The sequence below is a fragment of the Erythrolamprus reginae genome, chromosome 8, assembly GCF_031021105.1.
Source record: "Erythrolamprus reginae isolate rEryReg1 chromosome 8, rEryReg1.hap1, whole genome shotgun sequence".
In the NCBI taxonomy this organism is placed as follows: Eukaryota; Metazoa; Chordata; class Lepidosauria; order Squamata; family Dipsadidae; genus Erythrolamprus; species Erythrolamprus reginae.
The window spans coordinates 6,392,352-6,415,040 of NC_091957.1; the positions used below are offsets into that span (position 1 = coordinate 6,392,352).

The 22,689-nt window shown below is 44.0% G+C and overlaps 1 protein-coding gene across 1 annotated transcript in view; it reads left to right on the forward strand.

Moving 5' to 3' along the window:
* Positions 1-11,550: 11,550 nt before the first annotated feature.
* The window catches only part of ARRDC1 (arrestin domain containing 1), a 25,345-nt gene continuing 14,206 nt past the window's right edge, over positions 11,551-22,689 (forward strand). The window contains exons 1-2 of the mRNA XM_070758713.1: positions 11,551-12,080; positions 19,423-19,533. Of these exons, the coding sequence (XP_070614814.1) occupies positions 11,963-12,080; positions 19,423-19,533 (229 nt within the window). The 5' untranslated portion in view covers positions 11,551-11,962. The remainder of the gene's footprint in view (positions 12,081-19,422; positions 19,534-22,689) is intronic.

Below are 22,689 nucleotides of genomic sequence, written 5' to 3' on the forward strand. Positions count from 1 at the left end.
GATTTTGCCAAAACGTCGCAAAAACACTCAAAATATTACATGGAGAAAAACCCGAATTCAAAACAATCTACATACATATACCCATGAAAATCTACAAAAACATATGTATGTATATATGTATATGCATATATATATGTATATGTGTGTATATATATATATATTTGTTTTCAAAGATTTTCATGGGTACAGGTATGAAGGTCTTGGCTTATTCGGGTTTCTTCCCATGTAAGTTTCAGAGATTCCTGGCAACATTTCGACGAGGTCCCACTCGTCATCTTCAGGCTGGTGTTTTCGGCTTTCACGATCTCAGGAACGTTTAACATTTATTTCAAACTACTAAAAATTTATTAAGCTTTTGTCAGCCCCTACTGACTTCGTCAGAGTATTAAAAATCCCCATTGAAGAAATTTCGCATTTCTAGGACAATTCTTGTTGATGTAGCTGAGGTATGCTGATTAGTTAATGGTTGTAGATTAACTAATCAGCATACCTCAGCTACATCAACGACCCCAGGTGTTACCCCACTGACTCACCAGGAAGTTTCTACACAGCAGGCAATTGCTGAGCCATCAAACCACACCCAGCCACCAGTATTTATAGAAGGAAGGCAGCTCAGGTCTCGCTGTGTTCGCCCTAGAACAAGGACAGAAACACCAGTCTGAAGATGACGAGTGGGACCTCGTCGAAACATTGCCAGAAATTTCCAAATCCTACACGGGAAGAAACCCGAATATACCAAGACCATCATATATATATATATACAGTATATACACTGCTCAAAAAAATATAGGGAACACTCAAAGAACCCATCCTAGATCTGAATGAATGAAATATTCTCACTGAATACTTTGTTCTGTACAAAGTTGAATGTGCACAACAGCCTGTAAAATTGATTGTCAATCCGTGTTGCTTCCTAAGTGGACAGTTTGATTTCACAGAAGTTTGATTGACTTGGAGTCCTATTGTGTTGTTTAAGTGTTCCCTTTATTTTTTTGAGCAGTGTATGTATGTAGGTATGTCTACGGAGTCTACGGAGAGGGGCGGCATACAAATCTGATTAAATAAATAAATAAATAAATGTAGGTATGTTTAAAATTTATTAAAAACTACTAATATTAACTAAGCTTTCGTTAGTCCTCTACTAACGAAAGTTAGCGTGTTCTCCAAAATCCCCATTAACACTCTAATGACATTAGTAGAGGAGGTATGACTCTGTGGGTCACAAGTTCGCCATCACTGTCCTATGCCGTTCCAGACAAATGGTTGTCCAATCTCTTAAAAACTTCCAAATGATGGAGCGCTCACAACTTCCAGAGGGAAGCCATTTCACTGGTTGATTGTTTTAATTGTCAGGAAATTTCTGACAATCAGCATTCCAATTAACATTCAAGAAATTTATTTTATTGATTGATTGATTGATTGGATTTGTATGTTGCCCCTCTCCAGAGACTCGGGGCGGCTAACAACAGCAATAAAAAATAGCATGTAAATCCAATACTAAAACAACTAAAAAACCCTTATTGTAAAACCAAACATACATACATACAAACAAACATACCATGCATAAATTGTAAATGCCTAGGGGGAAATAATATCTCAGTTCCACCATGCCTGACGGCAGAGGTGGGTTTAAAGGAGCTTTAAAGGCGAGGAGGGTGGGGGCAGTTCTAATCTCCGGGGGGAGTTGGTTCCAGAGGGCCGGGGCCGCCACAGAGAAGGCCTGGGCCCCGCCAAATGACATTGTTTAGTTGACGGGACCCGGAGAAGTCCCACTCTGTGGGACCTAACTGGTCGCTGGGATTCGTGCAGCAGAAGGCGGTCCCTGAGATATTCTGGTCCGATGCCATGAAGGGCTTTATAGGTCATAACCAACACTTTGAATAGTGACCGGAAACTGATCGGCAATCAATGCAGACTGCGGAGTGTTGGTGTTACATGGGCATTTTTGGGAAAGCCCATGATTGCTCTCGCAGCTGCATTTTGCACGATCTGAAGTTTCCGAACACTTTTCAAAGGTAGCCCCATGTAGAGAGCATAAAGTCAGCGTTCTAGATAACGTCCAAGAAATAAATCTTGGCCTTCTTTCAATTTATTAACAGAACCATTTTGGTTACGAACTGTAGTCAACCCCATCCTAACTTTTCCTACAGTTTCCCCACCCTGGTTAAGGTTCAGCCCTCGTCCCCGCATCCACAAGTTCATCACGTGGACCACTTTGGTTTCTCTGAACATCCACAATCCTCCCCTGAACTTCCGGCTGGTGCTAAACAAAGGATGACCTTGAATCTTCTGTAAAGATTGTGGCTAGTATTTTTGCTCAAGCAGGAGACCTTAAACTATCGAATCTCTTCTTGAAAACCTCCAGTGTTGTGGACACCCACAACTTCAAGTCGATTTTGTGAGTGTGTGTGTGTGTGTGTGTGTGTGTGTGTGTGTAAGAGAGAGCGAGTGAGCTAAACATCAGGAATGTAGAATCTCCTGCTTGGGCAGGGAGAGTTGGACTAGATGACCTACAAGCTCCCTTCCAACTTTTGTGACTCGGTTAAAAGATTACATTTAGAATCTCTTGAATGAATGCACCTGCAATTATTCTCTCTTGCCACAAGGGGGAGACAGAGGTGCTGTTTGCTTCTCCCGGCCTCTCGCCCATTTACCGTTTTGAAGATAACTACTATGTGCAATTATCATTTTAAAATCATTTCTGGATATCAGGAAAGATGAATGGATTCTTGGTTGAAACTGCAAAGCACTGAGATTTCAAGGCAGCTGTGAAGCCGAACCAAGTAGAATAGAATAGAATAGAACAGTGTTTTCCAACCTTGGCAACTTGAAGATATCTGGACTTCAACTCCCAGAATTCTCCAGCCAGCATTCGCTGGCTGGGGAATTCTGGGAATTGAAGTCCAAATATCTTCAAGTTGCCAAGGTTGGGAAACACTGGAATAGAAGAATAGAATAGAATAGGGAATAGAATAGAAGATAAATCAGAATAGATTAGAATAGAATAGAAGAATAGAATAGAATATGGAATAGAATAGAAGATAAATCAGAATATTTTTTTGCAGCTATTTCTTCTTGTTCTATCAAGTTTATCTTATGCTTTATTAATTCCATCTTTCTTTTAACTAGATATAGAATAGATTATATAAAGAAATATCAATAATATCAAGCTTGGGGGAATTAAGAGCACAGCTGATCAGCTCCGCAGATGTGTTTCAGGCTGAATCTACCTTCCGAACATACGCGGAAATGAAATTACCCAAAGGGACCTTTATTTCTTCCCCCCAAGCACAGCTGATCAGCTCCTCAGATGTGTTTCGGGCTGAATCTACCTTCCGAACATGCGTGGAAATGAAATTGCCCGAGGGGACCTTTATTTCTTCCCCCCAAGCACAGCTGATCAGCTCCTCAGATGTGTTTCGGGCTGAATCTACCTTCTGAACATGCGCGGAAATGAAAGTACCCAAGGGGACATGTGTGCGTGCGAAACATCGCCATACGAAGCGGCGGCAAAGATGGAACTCAACCCTGCGGTAGACCTTCCTGAGTCACCGAGAAGGTGGTGGATTCCTTATGAATTCACGCGGGTGGCTTTCGGTCTGTCTTTTTTGGGAATCCAAGGCCACGAGTAGATCACTGGATTGGGGCACCTGTTGGTGCTGTTCTTGAATCACCAGACTGGATTGGCTGAAATCGAGCTGCTTGACAACTTTGTCTTCCCACCTGTGAAATGGGCATTAAAATATTTACCTGTCCCATCATTAAGAGCTGACTCATTGCTCGCCTTACCTGTTTCTTACTCACAAATAGTATTTGATGACTTTTTAAGAAAAACTGGGCTTGTGCATTTCTCCTTCTGGCCTTCCCCGTAGGACCTTTTAAAAGCACGAGTTTTTGTTTTTATTCGGACAGGATGAACAAATTGTTACCGAATCAAAGAGTTGAGTAATTTGTAGTTCTAAATGAAGTACACCTGCTAGGAATGTTGCTTGTAGGGCAAAGAATAAGATTTACGATCAGCAAAAGTAGAAATATTGTTGGCTGGTCTTGAGCTTCAAACCTAACCAAGATCAGGCTTGGTTAGCTCTTGGGTGGAATAACGTCAAGAAACTACATGATTGGAAGTTGAATCGAATACCTACAGAAAGAAAATGAAGATTGTGGATTGTGCTGAAATGAATATTATTATAATAATATTATTATTATTATTATTATTAATAATAATAATAATAATAATAATAATAATAATATTATGTCAGTACAACACAGCAAACGAGATCACTATGCTGGATTTCGTATTTCATCACCAGTCGGGCGCTTCCCAAGCACCTAGGACTGTGTGATGTAGCAGCGAATTATGTTTGCCGATCCCACTAAAGCATCCTTTTGCAATTGACAGATGGAGATTTTGTCAATTCCGATGGTTTTCAATTGTCCGCTGAGATACTTTGGCACTGCGCCCAGCGTGCCAAGTACCACTGGGACCACTTTCACTGGCTTATGCCAGAGTCGTTGCAGCTCGATTTTTAGATCTTCATATTTTACTAATTTCTCTAGCTGCTTCTCCTCAATTCTGCTGTCCCCTGGGATTGCGATGTCGATGATCCATACTTTCTTTTTCTCCACAATCACAATGTCTGGTGTGTTATGCTTCAGAATTCGGTCAGTCTGAAGTCGGAAGTCCCACAGTAGTTTTGCTTGCTCATTTTTTACCACTTTTTCGGGCTTATGATCCCACCAGTTCTTTGCCACTGGGAAATGGTAGTTCTGGCACAAGTTCCAGTGGATCATCTGTGCCACAGCATCATGTCTATGCTTGTAGTCAGTCTGTGCGATCTTTTTGCAGCAGCTGAGTATGTGATCGGTTGTTTCATCTGTTTCTTTACAGAGTCTGCACTTTGGATCGTCTGTTGATTTTTCAATTCTGGCTTTGACAGCATTTGTTCTAATGGCCTGTTCTTGTGCCGCCAGTATTAGTCCTTCTGTCTCCTTTTTGAGACACTTGTAAGCCATGACCAGGTCTTTTCTTTATCCACTTTGCTATCAATCTTCTCCAAAAACTGTCCATGCAATGCTTTGTTCCACCAACTGTTCATACGACATTGAGTTACATTTTTTCTGTACTGGTCCTTAGTTTGCTTCACCTTGAGAAGCCTCCTATTGTTGACCTCCATCAACGCTGACTCTTTGCTCCCCTTCACATAGTCAGCTAATGCATGCTTCTACTGTCTGCTTCATTTGCATTATTATTATTATTATTATTATTATTATTATTATTTATTAGATTTGTATGCCGCCCTTCTCCAAAAACTCAGGGTGGCTTGCAATGAAAATTAAAAATAAAGAAGACTCGGAATTTTATAAAATTTGGGGGAAATTTGATGAATGGATTGAAAATAAAAATAGATCAAATAAATAATTGTTTTGAAATTAATGCAAAAGAATGAGAAATACAATTGTAGAAATCCGGGTAACAAAAAAAGAAAAAGGAGGCAGCATTAGATAACTATGTAACACAAACTTAAAATTTAAGAATATGAATGTTAGAATTAAAATTTTATGTATAACTGGTAGGTTTTTTATTTTTTGTTGCTAGATTAAAATTAGCTGTTGAAGTAAAATTTTATTTTTTTTCAAAATAAAATCTTTATTCTTATTAGTATGGATATTAGGTAGATGGAGTAAATACTGATGAGATGAAAAGAGGATTTAGGATGCTTTTATTAATTATATGTATAAGAATATTATATAAGCATATTGTTAGGCATGGATGATTTATGTGTTTTTCATGTATTTATGTTTTTTAACATAAACACATGGGAATCCAGAGCATGATACCATAGTCTTTCGAGACTGAAGGATGCATATGCAGGCAAGGATTTTTAAGTAGACTAGGAATCTGAAAAACCACCCCATGCTCTTTTATCATTTTTTCATCCCAAGCAGCTCCACAATTTTTTCAGGAAGTCCAAATGCAGGCTTGGAAAAAAGTTTGGAATCTCTGCTTATCATGTCCACAGGCATCCTGAAATTCCAGCCCTGATGCCTGTGGAACTATGATGCTTTTGATCTGACGTCAAGAACAGGTCCTTCAGATGAGTCAATGTAGGCCTGACTTTCCTGGATCATGGTCTTGTGGGAGATGACATGCCCAGAGAAAACCTTCTAATTATGTCACCTCCTGGTCAACTTTCTGCTTCCTTTAGATTATAAATCTTCTGTCCAACAAGGAGGGAGGAAATTTGAAGCATCTGTTCTCCCTGCCCAATCTGATAATGCCACCCAGTCCCCTCACTTTGGAGATATATATTATATTACATTATATTATATTATATTATATTATATTATATTATATTATATTATATTATATTATATTATATTATATTATATTATATTATATTATATTATATTATATTATATTATATTATATTATATTATATTATATTATATTATATTATATTATATTATATTATATTATATTATATTATATTATATTATATTATATTATATTATATTATATTATATTATATTATAATATTATTTATTAATCAAATTTTTATGCCGCCCCTCTCCGCAGACTCCGGGCGGCTAACAACAGTAACAAAACAATATAAACAAATCTAATATTTAAGTTAATTTAAAAAGAAACCCCAATTTAAGAAACCAGTCATACATACAGGCATACCATGCATAATTTTTTTTTTTATAAGCCTAGGGGGAAGGGAATATCTCAATTCCCCCATGCCTGATGACAGAGGTGGGTTTTAAGGAGCTTACGAAAGGCAAGGAGGTTGGGGGCAACTCTGATATCTGGGGGGAGTTGGTTCCAGAGGGCCGGGGCCGCCACAGAGAAGGCTCTTCCCCTGGGTCCCACCAAACGGCATTGTTTAGTCGACAGGACCCGGAGAAGGCCAACTCTGTGGGACCTAACTGGTCGCTGGGATTCGTGCGGCAGAAGGCGGTCCCGGAGGTATTCTGGTCCGATGCCATGAAGGGCTTAGATTACCTCCAAGGTCCCTTTCTATTCTGTAGTTCTGTCCTGTTCTTGTTCTGTTCTGTTCCCCGCTCTCGGGCCCGTCTTCCTCAAAATCTCCCAACACATTGACCTGATCCTCCAATAGTCCCCAAGTACTTCTGCAGCAAAGGATTGCATTCTCCAAGTTGGTGCCCTCTAGCTTTTCCAACACCCAATATTTCCAACGAACACGCCTGTTTAAGAACAGGGCCCAAGCATTACTTGTTTTTCAGCAGGCCTCAACCCTTTGATTCTGCAGAGCTTTTAAAATCTGTCTCCTCTTCCTAAACCCTCACTTTCAAATAAGGAGAACTGGTTTTTCCCCAGCCTTGATTCCAAACAGCCAATTAATTACCGGTAGCTGTTATTCTCCCTTTTGTTAATAGTGACTTCTGCGGTTGAAGTAATGTTTTGGACTGAAGGTTTAACAATAACAATAACAACAGAGTTGGAAGGGACCTTGGAGGTCTTTTAGTCCAACCTCCTGCCTAGGCAGGAAACCCTTCACTACTTCAGACAGATAGTTATCCAACATCTTCTTAAGAACTTCCAGTGTTGGAGCATTCACCATTTCTGGAGGCAAGCTGTTCCACTGGTTAATTGTTCTAACTGTCAGGAAATTTCTCCTTAGTTCTAAGTTGTTTCTCTCCTTGTTTAGTTTCCACCCATTGCTTCTTGTCCTGCCCTCAGGTGTTTTGGAGAATAGGTTGACTCCCTCTTCTTTGTGGCAACCCCTGAGATATTGGAACACTGCTATCACGTCTCCCTTAGTCCTTCTTTTCATTAAACTAGACATGCCCAGTTCCTGCAACCGTTCTTCGTATGTTTTAGCCTTCAGTCCCCTAATCATCTTTGTTGCTCTTCTCTGCATTCTTTCTAGAGTCTCAACATCCTTTTTGCATCGTGGCGAGCAAAACTGGATGCAGTATTCCAAGTGTGGCCTTACCAAGGTCTTATAAAATGGTCTTAACACTTCACGTGATCTTGATTCTACCCCTCTGTTTGGTGGAGTTTCCCCTGGTGAGATAGCGAGAGGAATATTCATTTACAGGCGTGGGCTGTTTCCAGTTGCAAATGGGTGATACATTTCCCATATTCCTGGTGGATGCTAGAAGTGGTGCCGGTGAGGGAGAAGAATGAAGAAAACAGCCTCGAATCGAAGCTTCGCAAACTGGGAAACCAACTTCTCTCAGCTCCAGAAGAGATTTGACATTTCTTCAAAGGATTTAACACCTCACCCTTTCACTCGGAGGAGCTGTGAAAAATCTCAGAGGGAAGGCACACAAATATGACATCACCTGCCATCCCTTCCCACACACACCGAGATCCTTCTGAGTGCGAAATAATAACAACAAATCATTTCAGAATGGTCCAACATCTGGCAACTCCAAATCTCAACCAACAAATGCTCTGTCCTACACATTGGCAAAAAGAATCAGAACACCAAATACAAGCTGGATAAACAAGACCTTACAGACAACCCTCACTCCGTAAAAGACCTTGGAATACTCAATATCAAATGACCTAAGTGCCAAAGCCCACTGCAACAACATCGCCAAAAAGGCTTCAAGAGTTGTCAACCTAATCCTACGTAGCTTCTGCTCTGGTAATCTCACACTACTAAGCAGAGCATAAAAAACTTTCGCCTGACCAATCCCTCAATACAGCTCATCTGTCTGGAACCCACACCGCATTTCGGACATAAACACTCTAGAAAATATCCGGAGATACTTTACCAGAAGAGCCCTCCACTCCTCCACTCGTAACCTATGCAACTAGACTTACAATCCTAGGTTTAGAAAGCTTAGAACTACGTCACCTTAAACACGACCTAAGCATAGCCCATAAAATCATCTGCTACAATGTCCTTCCTGCCAATGACTACTTCAGCTTCAACCACAACAACACGCGAGCACAAAATAGATACAAACTTAAAGTAAACTCGACTGCAGGAAATACGACTTTAGTAACCAAGTAGTTAATGCACGGAACTCACCACCAGACTATCATCACCTAGCCCTCAAAACTTTATCCTTAGACTGTCCACTGTTGCCCTCACCCGATTCCTAAGAGGTCAATAAGGGGCATGCATAAATGCATCAGTGTGCCTACTGTCCCCTGTCCTTATGTTTCTCTCTTGCTAGTATCATGTATATAAACATCATTATATCTTTGTATACTCCCAATACGTGTTTGACTAAATAAAAATAAATAAATAAAAATAAATAAATAAAAATAAAATAAATAAAATGTAAAATAAAATAAAATAAAAATAAAATAAAATAAAATAAAGCTCTTTATGGCATCGGACCGCCTTCTGCCGCATGAATCCCAGTGACTGATTAGGTCCCACAGAGTTGGCCTTCTCCGGGTCCCGTCGACTAAACAATGTTGTTTGGCGGGGCCCAGGGGAAGAGCCTTCTCTGTGGCGGCCCCGACCCTCTGGAACCAGCTCCCCCCTGAGATTAGAACTGCCCCCACCCTCCTGGCCTTTCGGAAGCTCCTTAAAACCCACCTCTGCCGTCAGACATGGGGGAACTGAGATAACTTCCCCAGGCCTATACTGTTTATGTATGGTATGTTGTGTGTATGTTTTCTTAAATTATGGGTTTCTAGTTTTAATTATTAGATTTGTATTGTACATTGTTTTTCTATTGCTGTTGTGAGCCGCCCCGAGTCTACGGAGAGGGGTGGCATACAAATTTAATAAAATAAAATAAAATAAAATAAAATAAAATAAAATAAAATAAAATAAAATAAAATAAAATAAAATAAAATAAAATAATAAAATAAAATAAAATAAAATAAAACTCAATTCTTTCCTTCAAAACCCTTTTAAAAGATGGTGAGCAGCCACTGATGGCTTAACAGGCTTGAGATTTTCACTCCTTTCTTGGCTAGAGGATTCATTTTCCCCATCGCTGCAAACAAACACAGTCTGTCAGGTTGAATTTCATCTCTTCAACTTTTTTCCCGGCTTCCAGTGACCACCGATAGATTCCAGGAAAATGAGTCAGGGCTTCTGTTGAGCTAGACGACTCGCTCACTTCCCTGCACTTTGAGTTGGCGATGCCTTTATTTCAAAACGTTCCTTTGGTAACTTTTTTTGTTGTCGCTGGGCTTCTAAATGTGATCAGCTGATAATTGTTGTTCAATTGCTAAGTCGTATATCCAACTTCTGATCTTATGGAACAACACAAGACGTCAGTCTTCACTGTCTAAAATCACATTCGTTACATCAAGGACCCCATCTAACTATCTCATAGTCTTGCCATCCCTTTCTGCTTCTGCCTCCCGTCATTTCCCCAACACAGGTTAAAATGATGCTATGTGAATGCAGCCATTTCCTAGGAACCTGGGGACAATTTGGCTTGCTGAATTCACGGATAGGGATTAATGGGCGGAATGCTTTTTAATCCCTCCTGCAATTACTAAATTTACTTTGTATCTCATCTTCAAGACATCATATAAAGCCCTTCATGGCACCGGGCCAGATTATCTCAGGGTCCGCCTTCTGCCGCACGAATCCCAGCGACCAGTTAGGTCCCACAGAGTGGGCCTTCTCCGGGTCCTGTCAACTAAACAATGTCGCTTGGCGGGGCCCATGGGAAGAGCCTTCTCTGTGGCGGCCCCGACCCTCTGGAACCAGCTCCCCCCAGAGATTAGTATAGCCCCCACCCTCCTTGCCTTTCGTAAGCTCCTCAAAACCCACCTCTGCCGACAGGCATAGGGGAACTAAGATAATCTTTCCCCCTAGGCTTCTACAATTTATGCATGGTATGTTTGTATGTATGATTGGTTTTCTAACAAGGGTTTTTAGCTGTTTTAGTATTGGATTTTTACATTCTGTTTTTGTCACTGTTGTTAGCCGCCCCGAGTCCACGGAGAGGGGCGGTATACAAATCCAATAAATAAATAAATAAATAAATAAAATCGTATTTTTCCTTTCCCCACACAGCTGCCTTACAACAACCCTGTTAAGCGGGCCAGTCCCAGAGACAATAATAGGACCAAATGAACTCTAGGGCAGTGATGGCGAACCTATTATTATTATTATTATTATTATTATTATTATTATTATTTATTAGATTTGTATGCCGCCCCTCTCCGAAGACTCACAACAAAAAACAGTACAGAAAGAAGAAAAAATAAGATTTGGGGCCGAGCCATGACTCCAATCAAAGGGATCAAATGACCACATCTGTCTCTCCTTTTTAAGCATAGCCTGCTGAGATCTATTGGCCTAGCTGCCCTAACAGGTAGGAATTCAACCGATTAAGCTTCGCTCAGGACCAAGGAAAGGTACCCAATGTGTCATTTTCTTCTTCTGAATTAGTCCCTTGAGTAGCCCTTTCACCAGACCGCAGCGGGGGATAATGGGTCCCCGTCGCTCCGATCCATCTAGAAATTTCCACTTGGGGGCGTTGGCTCGCCTTTCCTAATCGAGCAACTTCTTCCCTTTCAGGGTTAACTCCCCTCCCCCGCCGGTAGATCTCCACCCCTCCCCTTGAAACCTGGAGCTTCCACTCCCCAGCGGGGATGATGGGAGCTGGAATCCGAAGCGTTAGGTTTGGAAGAGGCTCGCTCCAAAAAGCGCACCCTCTCACTTAGCCAAGCGCAAAGGCGGTTGTCACAGCTGATTCCGTCTCCCCCCCCCACTTCCCGAAGCGGTTGGGGGTTGGGGGGGGTTAAAGGGGCGGGGACGGGGGCGGCCCCTGGAAGGGGGCGGTGCCCCAGATGCCCCGCCCCCGAGGCCGCAGGTAGAGCGAAGGCACCGAGCTTGCGGATTCCGCAGTTCAGGTCCGGCAGGCGCGCGAGAAGAGCGGTGCGTAAAAACGCAGCCAAGCCAAAAAACCCCCCCCCAAAAACCCGCAGCGCAGCCAGCTAAGCCAGGCCTTTTTTCCTTCTCCCTCCCACCGTCCCCCTCCCTCTGGTCTGGGCCCGGCGATGGGGAAGGTCCAGCTCTTCGAGATCCGCTTGAGCGACAGCCGGGTGGTCTATAGCCCTGGCGAGCCACTGGTGGGAAGCGTCACCGTTCGCTTGGCCGGAGCTCTCCAATATCGCGGTGAGTCTGGGTTGTTGGAGGAAAGGCGGAGACGCGCTCGTTGCGCCTGGATTCTCGGGTTGTTTTGCTGGGTTCCCGATTGGCCGATGGGGTTCAGGTTTATTTTTTGCGGGATGGCCTGGAGATGGAGACTGGAGTATTGGGGTGTCCTTCCTCTCTTCCTCCCGCTGCAAGAGGAGGAGAGGGTCCCTTCCCCTAGCCAAGGGTCTCTTTGGTTGAGATTTTTGCAGCTTCTCATTGGGATCTTAAAGAAGGCCTCTGGAAGTCAATTAAATTAAACTAAATCTTCCCCGATTTGGGGTTCAACCTAGTGGGGTGATGGTGGTAATGGACACCCCCAAGAGACTGCTTCTTGCGAAATGAACTAAAGCAGAGTTCTTCTGGCTCTCAGAAGGAGAAGGCCTTCCGTCTTGCTAACAGCAGCAGCAGCAACTTGGAACCTGTTTCCTGTCTGAAGCAAGCCAGGGAGAAAAAAAAAATTAAAGAACACCCAACAGCAGCGAATTTTAGCTAAAAGGTGTGTGTGTGTTCTTCTAAGGAATGAAGGCGGAACTATTATGGAAAGACCTTATTCTCTTTCTGCTGCTGGTGTGTGTGAGCCTGTCGTTGGCGACCGAGAGGGTGTTATAATTTATTTATTTGGATTTATTTGAATGGAGCCCTTCCAGCCTTTTATTATTCCGCAAAAAAATCACAATTGCTTTCTTTTGTTGGGTTGAAGAGCTGTTTGCAAACCCCAAAGGACAATTTGGGTGGGTTACAGCCGTGAGCACCTCCCCCCCCTGCCACCACAACCTGTTGGGCACCAGGGACTGGTTCTGTGGAGAGAGCTCCCCACGCCCTGTGGACTGGAGGGGGTGTGGTTTTGTGGACTTGCCTGCATCCTGCAGATGGGGCTTTCTTGTTTCTGAGTCCCACGTTTCTGGCGTGTCGTGGCCCGCTGTCGATCCACAGTTTACGGAACGGCAATCAGCCTTCTGGATATGTAAGATAAGCCTTTGTCAAGCTTAAAAGAGAGACATAAATTTCTTGCGCTAAGCGAAAACGGTCGTTCGGCAAAGTTTTTGCCCCCATTTACCGGAGTTTGTTGCATAAATCAAAACCGGAAGCACACGCAGATAACTGATTCAGCTGAATTCATTAACTTCTTTATAAACATAGCAATATTAAAGGTTTGAATCCTAAAGGGTATGGCTAGCTGATGACAGTCAAATAGCTCGATATAGATCTATACTAGTCTCCCTTTGTTTCTTTCTCAGTTCTTTGCAAGTTTAGGCAATATAATATAATATAATATAATTAATACAATATAATTAATATAATATAATATGCCTGATGAGGACAATTAAGCTCGAAATAGATCCATAGTAGTCAAAAATATGTTACGTGTGTGTGTGTAACATATTTTTGCTGATAATGAATATGTGTCGCTCTGTGTGTCTCTGTATATTTTTCATTATGTGAAAACATATTTCAAATATGTTATGTTCCCCTATCAACGGAGTCTAATTTTGAAGCGGACTGGAAGTCCAGTTCCCCCACCATAGAGTCTCCTGCTAGTTGGGCATCCTTTTTCCTCTGTGGACCGGACATTCAGTTCCCCCACCATAGAGTCTCCTCCTAGTGCAGCATCCTTCTTCCTCTGCTGACTGGAAATTTGATTCGCCCCATCATAGAGTCTCCTCCTAGCACGGCATCCTTTTCCCTCTACATGCCCTAACGGTTGCAGAGGTAGGCAAAGTTGGCTCTTGTGTGACTTGTGGACTTCAACTCCCAGAATTCCTGAGCCAATCATGCTGTCTCAGGAATTCTGGGGGTTGAAGTCCACATGTCATACAAGAGCCAACTTTGCCTACCCCTGCCCTAACCGAAAGCCCTATCAACTGTGGAGCTGACTGGCAACAGGGAGCCGCAGCAGAGGGATGAAAGAGCCACATGCGGCTCCCGAACTGCAGGTTGCTGACTCCTGGATTAGGGCAACATTCTAGCACTACAGAATGTTGGATAAGAAGGGAACTATTTCTCACAATGGACAGAAGATAGAAGCCCAAGCCTTTCCTGTACTTTTTTTCACAGGCAAGCAGGGATGGAGGGAGGGGGGGGGGGGCTTGAGCAGCAGTAGGACTGGGAAGAGAACTTGTTGACTCAACTGCTGTCAGAGCAGTTGGAACCCCTGCAAAAATTCACACCTGTGTCTTTGGAAAGAAAGAAGGAAGGAGGAGCTTTCTCTCATGTCTCAACAGGTTCCCCCAACTGAGGAAGGGAGTTTGTGTAATGCTCTCTACATGGGGCTACCTTTGAAAAGTGTTTGGAAACTTCAGATCGTGCAGAATGCAGCTGTGAGAACAATCATGGGCTTCCCTAGGTATGTCCATGTTACACCAACACTCTGCAGTCTGCATTGGTTGCCGATCAGTTTCCGGTCACAATTCAAAGTGTTGGTTATGACCTATAAAGCCCTTCATGGCATCGGGCCAGAATATCTCCGGGACCGCCTTCTGCCGCACGAATCCCAGTGACCGATTAGGTCCCACAGAGTTGGCCTTCTCCAGGTCCCATCAACTAAAAAATGCCGTTTGGCGGGACCCAGGGGAAGAGCCTTCTCTGTGGCGGCCCCGACTCTCTGGAACCAGCTCCCCCCAGAGATTAGAACTGCCCCCACCCTCCTTGCCTTTCGTAAACTCCTTAAAACCCACCTTTGCTGTCAGGCATAGGGGAATTGAAACATCTCCCCCGGGCCTATACAGTTTATGTAGGGTATGCTTGTGTGTATGTTTGCTTTTAATAATGGGGCTTTTAGTGTTTCTTTTAAATTATTAGATTTGTTATATATTGTTTATTATTGCTGTGAGCCGCCCCGAGTCTACGGAGAGGGGTGGCATGCAAATCTAATAAATAAATAAAATAAATAAGTAATGTGTGTAATAGTTTCTGTTGGCCTGAGTGATGGCGAACCTATGGCATGGGTGCCACAGGTGGCACATGGAGCTCTATCTACTGGCACGCAAGCTGTTGCCTTAGCTCAGCTCCAACGTGCATGTGTGTGCCGGCCAGCTGATTTTGGCTTGCACAGAAGCTATGGGAGGGCATTTTTGGCTTCCAGAGAGCCTCCGGGAGGGTGGGGGAGGCCATTTTTACCCTCCCCCAGCTCCAGGGAAACCTTTGGAGCCTGGGGGGAGGCAAAATACGAGCCTACTGGGCCCATCAGAAGTTGGGAAACAGGCCATTTCCGCCTCTCAGTGGGCTTCCGGGGTGGTGGTGGTGGTAGGAGAACCTATTTTTGTCCTCTCCAGGCATTGAATTATGAGTGTGGGCACTTGACCATGTGCGATAGCCACGCGGAAGAAAGGTTCACCATCACTGGTCTAGCATAAGGCATCGGGATCTGTGGATTGTTGGTTTTGGAGTCCTGGCGAGCTCTTTTGGTTTGTGCTGTGCTTCTCAAACTGGTATGGAGCCTTCAGAGTTGTCTGTTGGATCGCTCAGTCCTGGAGATCAGATCTATGGATCCTCTTGAGCTGAAGGACATAGAAGACTGACGGCAGAAAAAGACCCCATGGTCCATCTAGTCTGCCCTTTTACTATTTCCTGTATTTTATCTTACAATGGATATATGTTTATCCCAGGCATGTTTAAATTCGGTTACTGTGGATTTACCAACCACGTCTGCTGGAAGTTTGTTCCAAGGATCTACTACTCTTTCAGTAAAATAATACTGCGTTGGAAGGCAACGGCTGTCTGAACCCAGTGGTGTTTTCCAATAAAAGAGAATATCTAGCCCAGGGTTGAAATGAGGCATCCTTGGTGCTCTCCGAGCTTGCAGACTTTTCATTGCCGAACTAAGTAACATCATTAGTGCTTTCTTTCTTTCTTTCTTTCTTTCTTTCTTTCTTTCTTTCTTTCTTTCTTTCTTTCTTTCTTTCTTCCTCCCTCCCTCCCTCCCTCCCTTCTTTCCTTCCTTCCTTCCTTCGCATGCTCTCCCCCTCCCTTCCCCAAACACAATCAAAGTCTAAAAGCACACCCAACCCAGAGGAGACAGAAACTGGCCACACCTCCGCCGAGTGTGCAACTATTTGCTTTTTGGCCTTTTTTTATGTTTGCAAAAGGGTGGATCTTATTTCCCGAAGCACTTCTGAAATGCTTCTAAACCTGGCTTTTTTCCAAGGTATGGGCTTAAATGCTGTAGTGTTGTTGTTGTGTTTTAAAAGGGGGAGGGCACGCTGCCCTGCCTTGTTTTATTGTGTTTATTTTTAACATCTTGTTTCGTCTACCTTTTTCGCTCTTCGAACGGCGCAACGAGGCATGGCACGCCGCCCAGAGTTCGTTGGAGTGGGTGGGTGCGCCACGTTGAATGAAAAAATATTGTTATTGTTGTTGTTGTTGCATGGATGGCAATTAACCTTCCGGCCTCCCCCTCCTGACTTACTCGACAGGGTAGGTTAGCGCTGCCTGCTCCTCTTTGGCTCAGGGCGCAAACTCGCTTGGCCTGATTATAATGCAAAGTTGGTTTTCCAGGGCTGTGCACCCGGGCTATTAATACGACACTTTGTTATTTGGGTTTGAAAAAGATGTCTGGGAACAGAAGCTGCATCTCTCTCTTCTTTCTTTCTTTCTTTCTTTCTTTCTTTCTTTCCTTCTCTCTCTCTCCCCTTCCTTCTCTCTCTCTCACTCTCCCTTTCTCTCTCTCCTTCCTTCCTCTCTCTCTCTCCCTTCCTTCCTTCCTGTCTCTCCCTCCCTCCTTCCTTCCTACCTTCCTTCCTTCCTTCCTCTCTCTCTCCCTTCCTTCCTTCCTCTCTCTCTCCTTCCTTCCTTCCTCTCTCTCTTCCTTCCTTCCTTCCTCTCTCTATTTTTCCTTCCTCTACCTCTCTCCTTCCTTCCTTCCTTCCTTCCTTGCCTCCCTCCCTCCCTTCCTCTCTCCCCCCCCCCTCTCTCCCTCTTCTTCTCTCTCCCCCTCAGTTCTTCATCATCTTGATTATGGCCGCGTTCTGCCCCAATTATGGACCAGAGAAAACGTAGCCCACACTCAGTTTGTTCAAACCTATATTTAATTTATTAACCACTACTAAGAAACTGGCTTGGTGATGTTCACACAAAAATAAATCTTAAATTATTCTTTTCTGGGGGAAAAACCAGCTGTTAATTATAAGGGCATTAACAGCTGGCATAAGTCCATCAAGTCAGAAAACAAAGATAAGTAATTAGTCCTGGATATTGCAAGAAGCTTATGGAGGTTGGCAAGATGCCTGGAATCAATCCACAAAACAGAAGCCAAAATAGATAAGCGGAGCAGAGGTTTTCCAAACAAGAGGCACACGAGCGAACAAGCTGTCAAACAAGTTGTTTCCTGCAGATTTTTTCCATCTCCGTCATTCCTTAAGTAGACTTGAGGAGTGACTAATTAACCATAAGCCCGCTCCTGAGGAGACCTCCTCCTGAGTAGCCATTCCTGTCTTTTGGCAACCCTGCGTACTCGTGCATCAAAAAGAGACTCCTTATCTTCTTCCTCATCACTTGCCGGATTATTTTCATTGCTACTCCCTCCGAAGTTTTTTTCCAGCCCTAAGCCTTTGCAGGCTTGTTTCCATTGCAATTCCCACCGAAGAAGGGTTTTTTTCAGCCCTAACCAGGGGCTCAAATAATATCTGAAGCTGACCAGACTAAGGAGGCTAGCCAGATGAATACCTGGTAGGCAGGTTCCCCTCCCCTTATTTTCCTCCCCCAAAACTAAGTTGTGTCTTATACTCCAGTGTGTCGCACACTCCCAAAAATATGGTATTTAAAATAGTTTAAAAATTAGTTCAATAGTTTATTTATTTATTTATTTGTTTTATTAGATTTGTATGCCGCCCCTCTCCAGAGACTCGGAGTGTCTCACAATAAGAAACAGTACAAATCCAATACAATAAAACAATTTAAAACCCTTAATATAAAAAAACAATCATACATCTCATACAGACCGTACATAGAGCGGAAACGGCCCAGGGGAATAAATTTCCCCCATGCCTGATGACAGAGGTGGGTTTTGAGGACTTTGCGAAAGGCAAGGAGGGTGGGCGTAGTCCTAATCTCCGGGGGGAGTTGATTCCAGATGGTCGGGGCCACCACAGAGAAGGCTCTTCCCCGAGGTCCCGCCAGATGACATTGTTTCGTTGACAGGACCTGGAGAAGGCCAACTCTGTGGGACCTAACCGGTCACTGGGATTAGTGCAGCAGAAGGTGGTCCCGGAGATATTCTGGTCCGATGCCATGAAGGGCTTTATAGGTCATAACCAACACTTTGAATTGTGACCGGAAGCTGATCGGCAACCAATGCAGACTGCAGAGTGTTGGTGTAACATGGGCATTTCATTCTGTCTCTCCTTTTGCCTTCTTTCTTTCATGATTTTATTCCGCAATTGCTATCCCATTAGCAGAACTCTTGTCTCATGGCAAATTGGCCACAGTGGCGATTCGTCCATAGTGACTCAATTGTGGTTGTGTTTCTTCAACCCAGGGTGTTTCCTTCAGCTTCATCACCCTCTGTGAAATGGACACACCACCCAACGCGGAGAGCATGCCAGAAATTGATTGTTGTGCTAGCACAATGGGGTTTGGTTTGGGGATGCGACACGGACCTTCTTGATTGAGGCTTATTCAGTAAACCGTGGTTAGCCCCAGCAGACTGTAGTGTGCAAACCACATTGTGTTGGGCTCATCTTGAATCCTCAGAACTAGATTATTATTATTGATTTTTTGCTGACTGAACTGTCTGTGATTTGTTGGCCATGGGAGGCATTGAAATACAATTCCCCTCGGTTGCTGCCATGACAGATCATATATATAAGTATAAATCTTGGGTTCCAACCTTCGCTGGGAGGAAAGGTTAAAAAAATGAGGTTTCGGGATATAATTTACTCCTGGTTTTTGCTTAAAAAGCAGTTTCTCCATGATTGGCAGTACCATTCTCCTCCTTTCAACAGAGGTTGGGGTCATTGTTGTAAATTTCAGTGGTGAGACCACACCTGGAGTACTGCATCCATTATAAAAAAAGGTGTTGAGACTCTAAGAGGAGTGCAGAGAAACAAAGAGGAAATATAGAAACATAGAAGATTATACTATTTCCTGTATTTTATCTTAGGATGGATATATGTTTATCCCAGGCATGTTTACATTCAGATCCTGGGGATTTACCAACCACGTTTGCTGGAAGTTTGTTCCAAGCATCTACTACTATTTCAGTCAAATAATATTTTCTCACATTGCTTCTGATCTTTCCCCTAACTAACCTCAGATTGTGTCCCCTTGTCCTTGGGTTCACTTTCCTATTAAACCATTCATCCTCCTTCTTTCTGATCTTCTCTAGCCATCAAAGTGAGCTGCGTGGGCCTCTGTGGCGTGTCCAACAAGGTCAATGACACGGCGTGGACGGTGGAAGAGCAGTATTTCAATAGCACGTTGTCACTGGCAGATAAAGGTAAGAAGGAAGCAGATCTCTTTTTTGGGGAGATTGAAGCTAAAGAAGAAAGACGTGTTCGGTGGCTTCCTGGTTTTTCAGGCTGTGTTTGAAACGACAAGTTGCTGAAACTTCTTAATTTTCTTCCTTGGCTTGGTGTGGCTGGCAGAAAGAGGTTTATTTTGGGGGAGAGCTGAGAGTTTTGAGGGGAGGGGGGTCGATCAACAGGAGATGGAATTCTAGCGCTAGCATGAAAACTGGCTAATAGCAATAGCATTTTCATTTAGAATTGTACAGTGATACCTCGTCTTACAAACGCCTCGTCATACAAACTTTTCGAGATACAAACCTGGGGTTTAAGATTTTTTTGCCTCTTCTTACAAACTATTTTCATCTTACAAACCCACCGCCGCCACTGGGATGCACCACCTCCGGACTCCCATTGCCAGCGAAGCACCTGTTTTTGCACTGCTGGGATTCCCCTGAGGCTCCCCTCTATGGGAAACACCACCTCTGGACTTCCGTGTTTTTGTGATGCTGCAGGGGAATCCCAGCAGCGCAAAAACGGGCACTTCGCTGGCAACGGAAGTCCGGAGGTGGGGTTTTCCAGCGAGGGGAGCCTCAGTGAAATCGCAGCATCACAAAAATACAGAGGTCCGGAAGTGGGGTTTCGAGGACTTTGGTGTTTTTGCGATGCTGCAATTTCACTGATGCTCCCTTCACTGGGAAACCCCACCTCCGGACTTCCATTGCCAGTGAAGCGCTCATTTTTGTGCTGCTGGGATTTTCCTGCAGCATCACAAAAACACGGAAGTCCAGAGGTGGGGTTTCCTATGGAGGGGAACCTCAGGGAAATCCCAGCAGCACAAAAACGGGCACTTCGGCTGGCAAAAGGGGTGAATTTTGGGCTTGCACGCATTAATCGCTTTTCCATTGATTCCTATGGGAAACATTGTTTCGTCTTACAAACTTTTCACCTTAAGAACCTCATCCCAGAACCAATTAAGTTTGTAAGACAAGGTATCACTGTATACCGTTTCACGGTGCTTTTTAGCCCTCTCTAAGCGGTTTACAGTGAGTCAGCCTCTCTGTAAACAGAGAGAGAGAGAGACATAGAGAGAGAGAAGGAAGAGGTTAAGATTGAGCAGGAGCTGTAGGAGAGAGAGGGGAGGAGGAGGAGGAGGAAAAAAAATAGGCCATCTTCCAGGAAGATTATCTGAAAGAACCATCACAAAATAATGGGGGGAGGGAGATGAGGAATTCTAGCACTACGGTAGTTTTGGCATGAAAACTGGCTAATAGCAATGGCATTTAGACTTACGGTATATACCGCTTCATAGTGCTTTTACAGCTCTCTCTAAGCGGTTTACAGAGAGTCAGCCTCTTGCCCCCAACAATCTGGGTCCTCGTTTTATCCACCTTGGAAGGATGGAAGGCTGAGTCAACCTTGAGGAAGGAAGGAAGGAAGGAAGGAAGGAAGGAAGGAAGGAAGATAGCAATAGCATTTAGACTTATATACAGCTTCACAGTGCTTTTACAGCCCTCTATAAGGGGTTTGCAGAGAGTCAGCCTCTTGCCCCCAACAATCCAGGTCCTCATTTTATCCACCTTGGAAGGATGGAAGGCTGAGTCAACCTTGAGGAAGGAAGGAAGGAAGGAAGGAAGGAAGGAAGATAGCAATAGCATTTAGACTTATATACAGCTTCACAGTGCTTTTACAGCTCTCTCTAATTGGTTTACAGAGAGTCAACCTCTTGCCCCCAACAATCTGGGTCCTCATTTTATCCACCTTGGAAGGATGGAAGGCTGAGTCAACCTTGAGGAAGGAAGGAAGGAAGGAAGGAAGGAAGGAAGATAGCAATAGCATTTAGACTTATATACAGCTTCACAGTGCTTTTACAGCTCTCTCTAATTGGTTTACAGAGAGTCAGCCTCTTGCCCCCAACAATCCAGGTCCTCATTTTATCCACCTTGGAAGGATGGAAGGCTGAGTCAACCTTGAGGAAGGAAGGAAGGAAGGAAGGAAGGAAGATAGCAATAGCATTTAGACTTATATACAGCTTCACAGTGCTTTTACAGCCCTCTATAAGGGGTTTACAGAGAGTCAGCCTCTTGCCCCCAACAATCCAGGTCCTCGTTTTATCCACCTTGGAAGGATGGAAGGCTGAGTCAACCTTGAGGAAGGAAGGAAGGAAGGAAGGAAGGAAGGAAGGAAGATAGCAATAGCATTTAGACTTATATACAGCTTCACAGTGCTTTTACAGCCCTCTATAAGGGGTTTGCAGAGAGTCAGCCTCTTGCCCCCAACAATCCAGGTCCTCATTTTATCCACCTTGGAAGGATGGAAGGCTGAGTCAACCTTGAGGAAGGAAGGAAGGAAGGAAGGAAGGAAGGAAGGAAGGAAGATAGCAATAGCATTTAGACTTATATACCACTTCGCAGGGCTTTACAGCCCTCTCTAAGAGGTATTACAGAGAGTCAGCCTCTCTGTAAACAGAGGGAGAGAGAGGGGGGGAGAAAGAGGAGGTTAAGATTGATCAGGAGCTGTAGGAGAGAGGGGAGGAGGAGGAGGAGGAGGAAGAGAAGGAGAAGGAGGAGGGGGGGGGGGAAATAGGCCATCTCCCTGGAAGATTATCTGAAAGAACCAGCACAAAATAATGAGGGGAGGGAAACTTTTCCAACTATGTACCCAGCTGCAATTTCCTCGGCTGGAAGAAAAGCAGCCCCAAATCTCTGCATAAAGTTCAAGGTGCCGAGAAACAGACTGACTATTGTGGAATTCAGAGCGGGAGGAGTGGGGGGGGGGGGAGAGGATGGAATCACACCCTGGACACAGTGACCCCCCCTGGCTTCAGGATTTGCCACTCCTCTGCCTCCTAATCTCCCAAGCCTCTGGTTCTCTCTCCCTGCCCTGGCACAGAACAAAGCGAGGTGGGTCAGAAGCTTGTTTGCAAACTTGAGCTCACATAAAAGGGAGAGGAATTTTAAGATTGCTTGGGAGCAGGAAGGGGGCAGGAGTGGGGGAGGAAAAAAGGAAGGAGAAGGGGAGAAAGGAGCGGGAGAAAGAAGAAGAGGAAAGAGGGGAAGAGGAGAAAGAAGAGAAAGGAGAGGAGGAAAAAGGAAGGAGAGGAGGAGAAAGGAACAGGAGAAAAGAGAAGAGGGGGGAAGAGGAAGAGG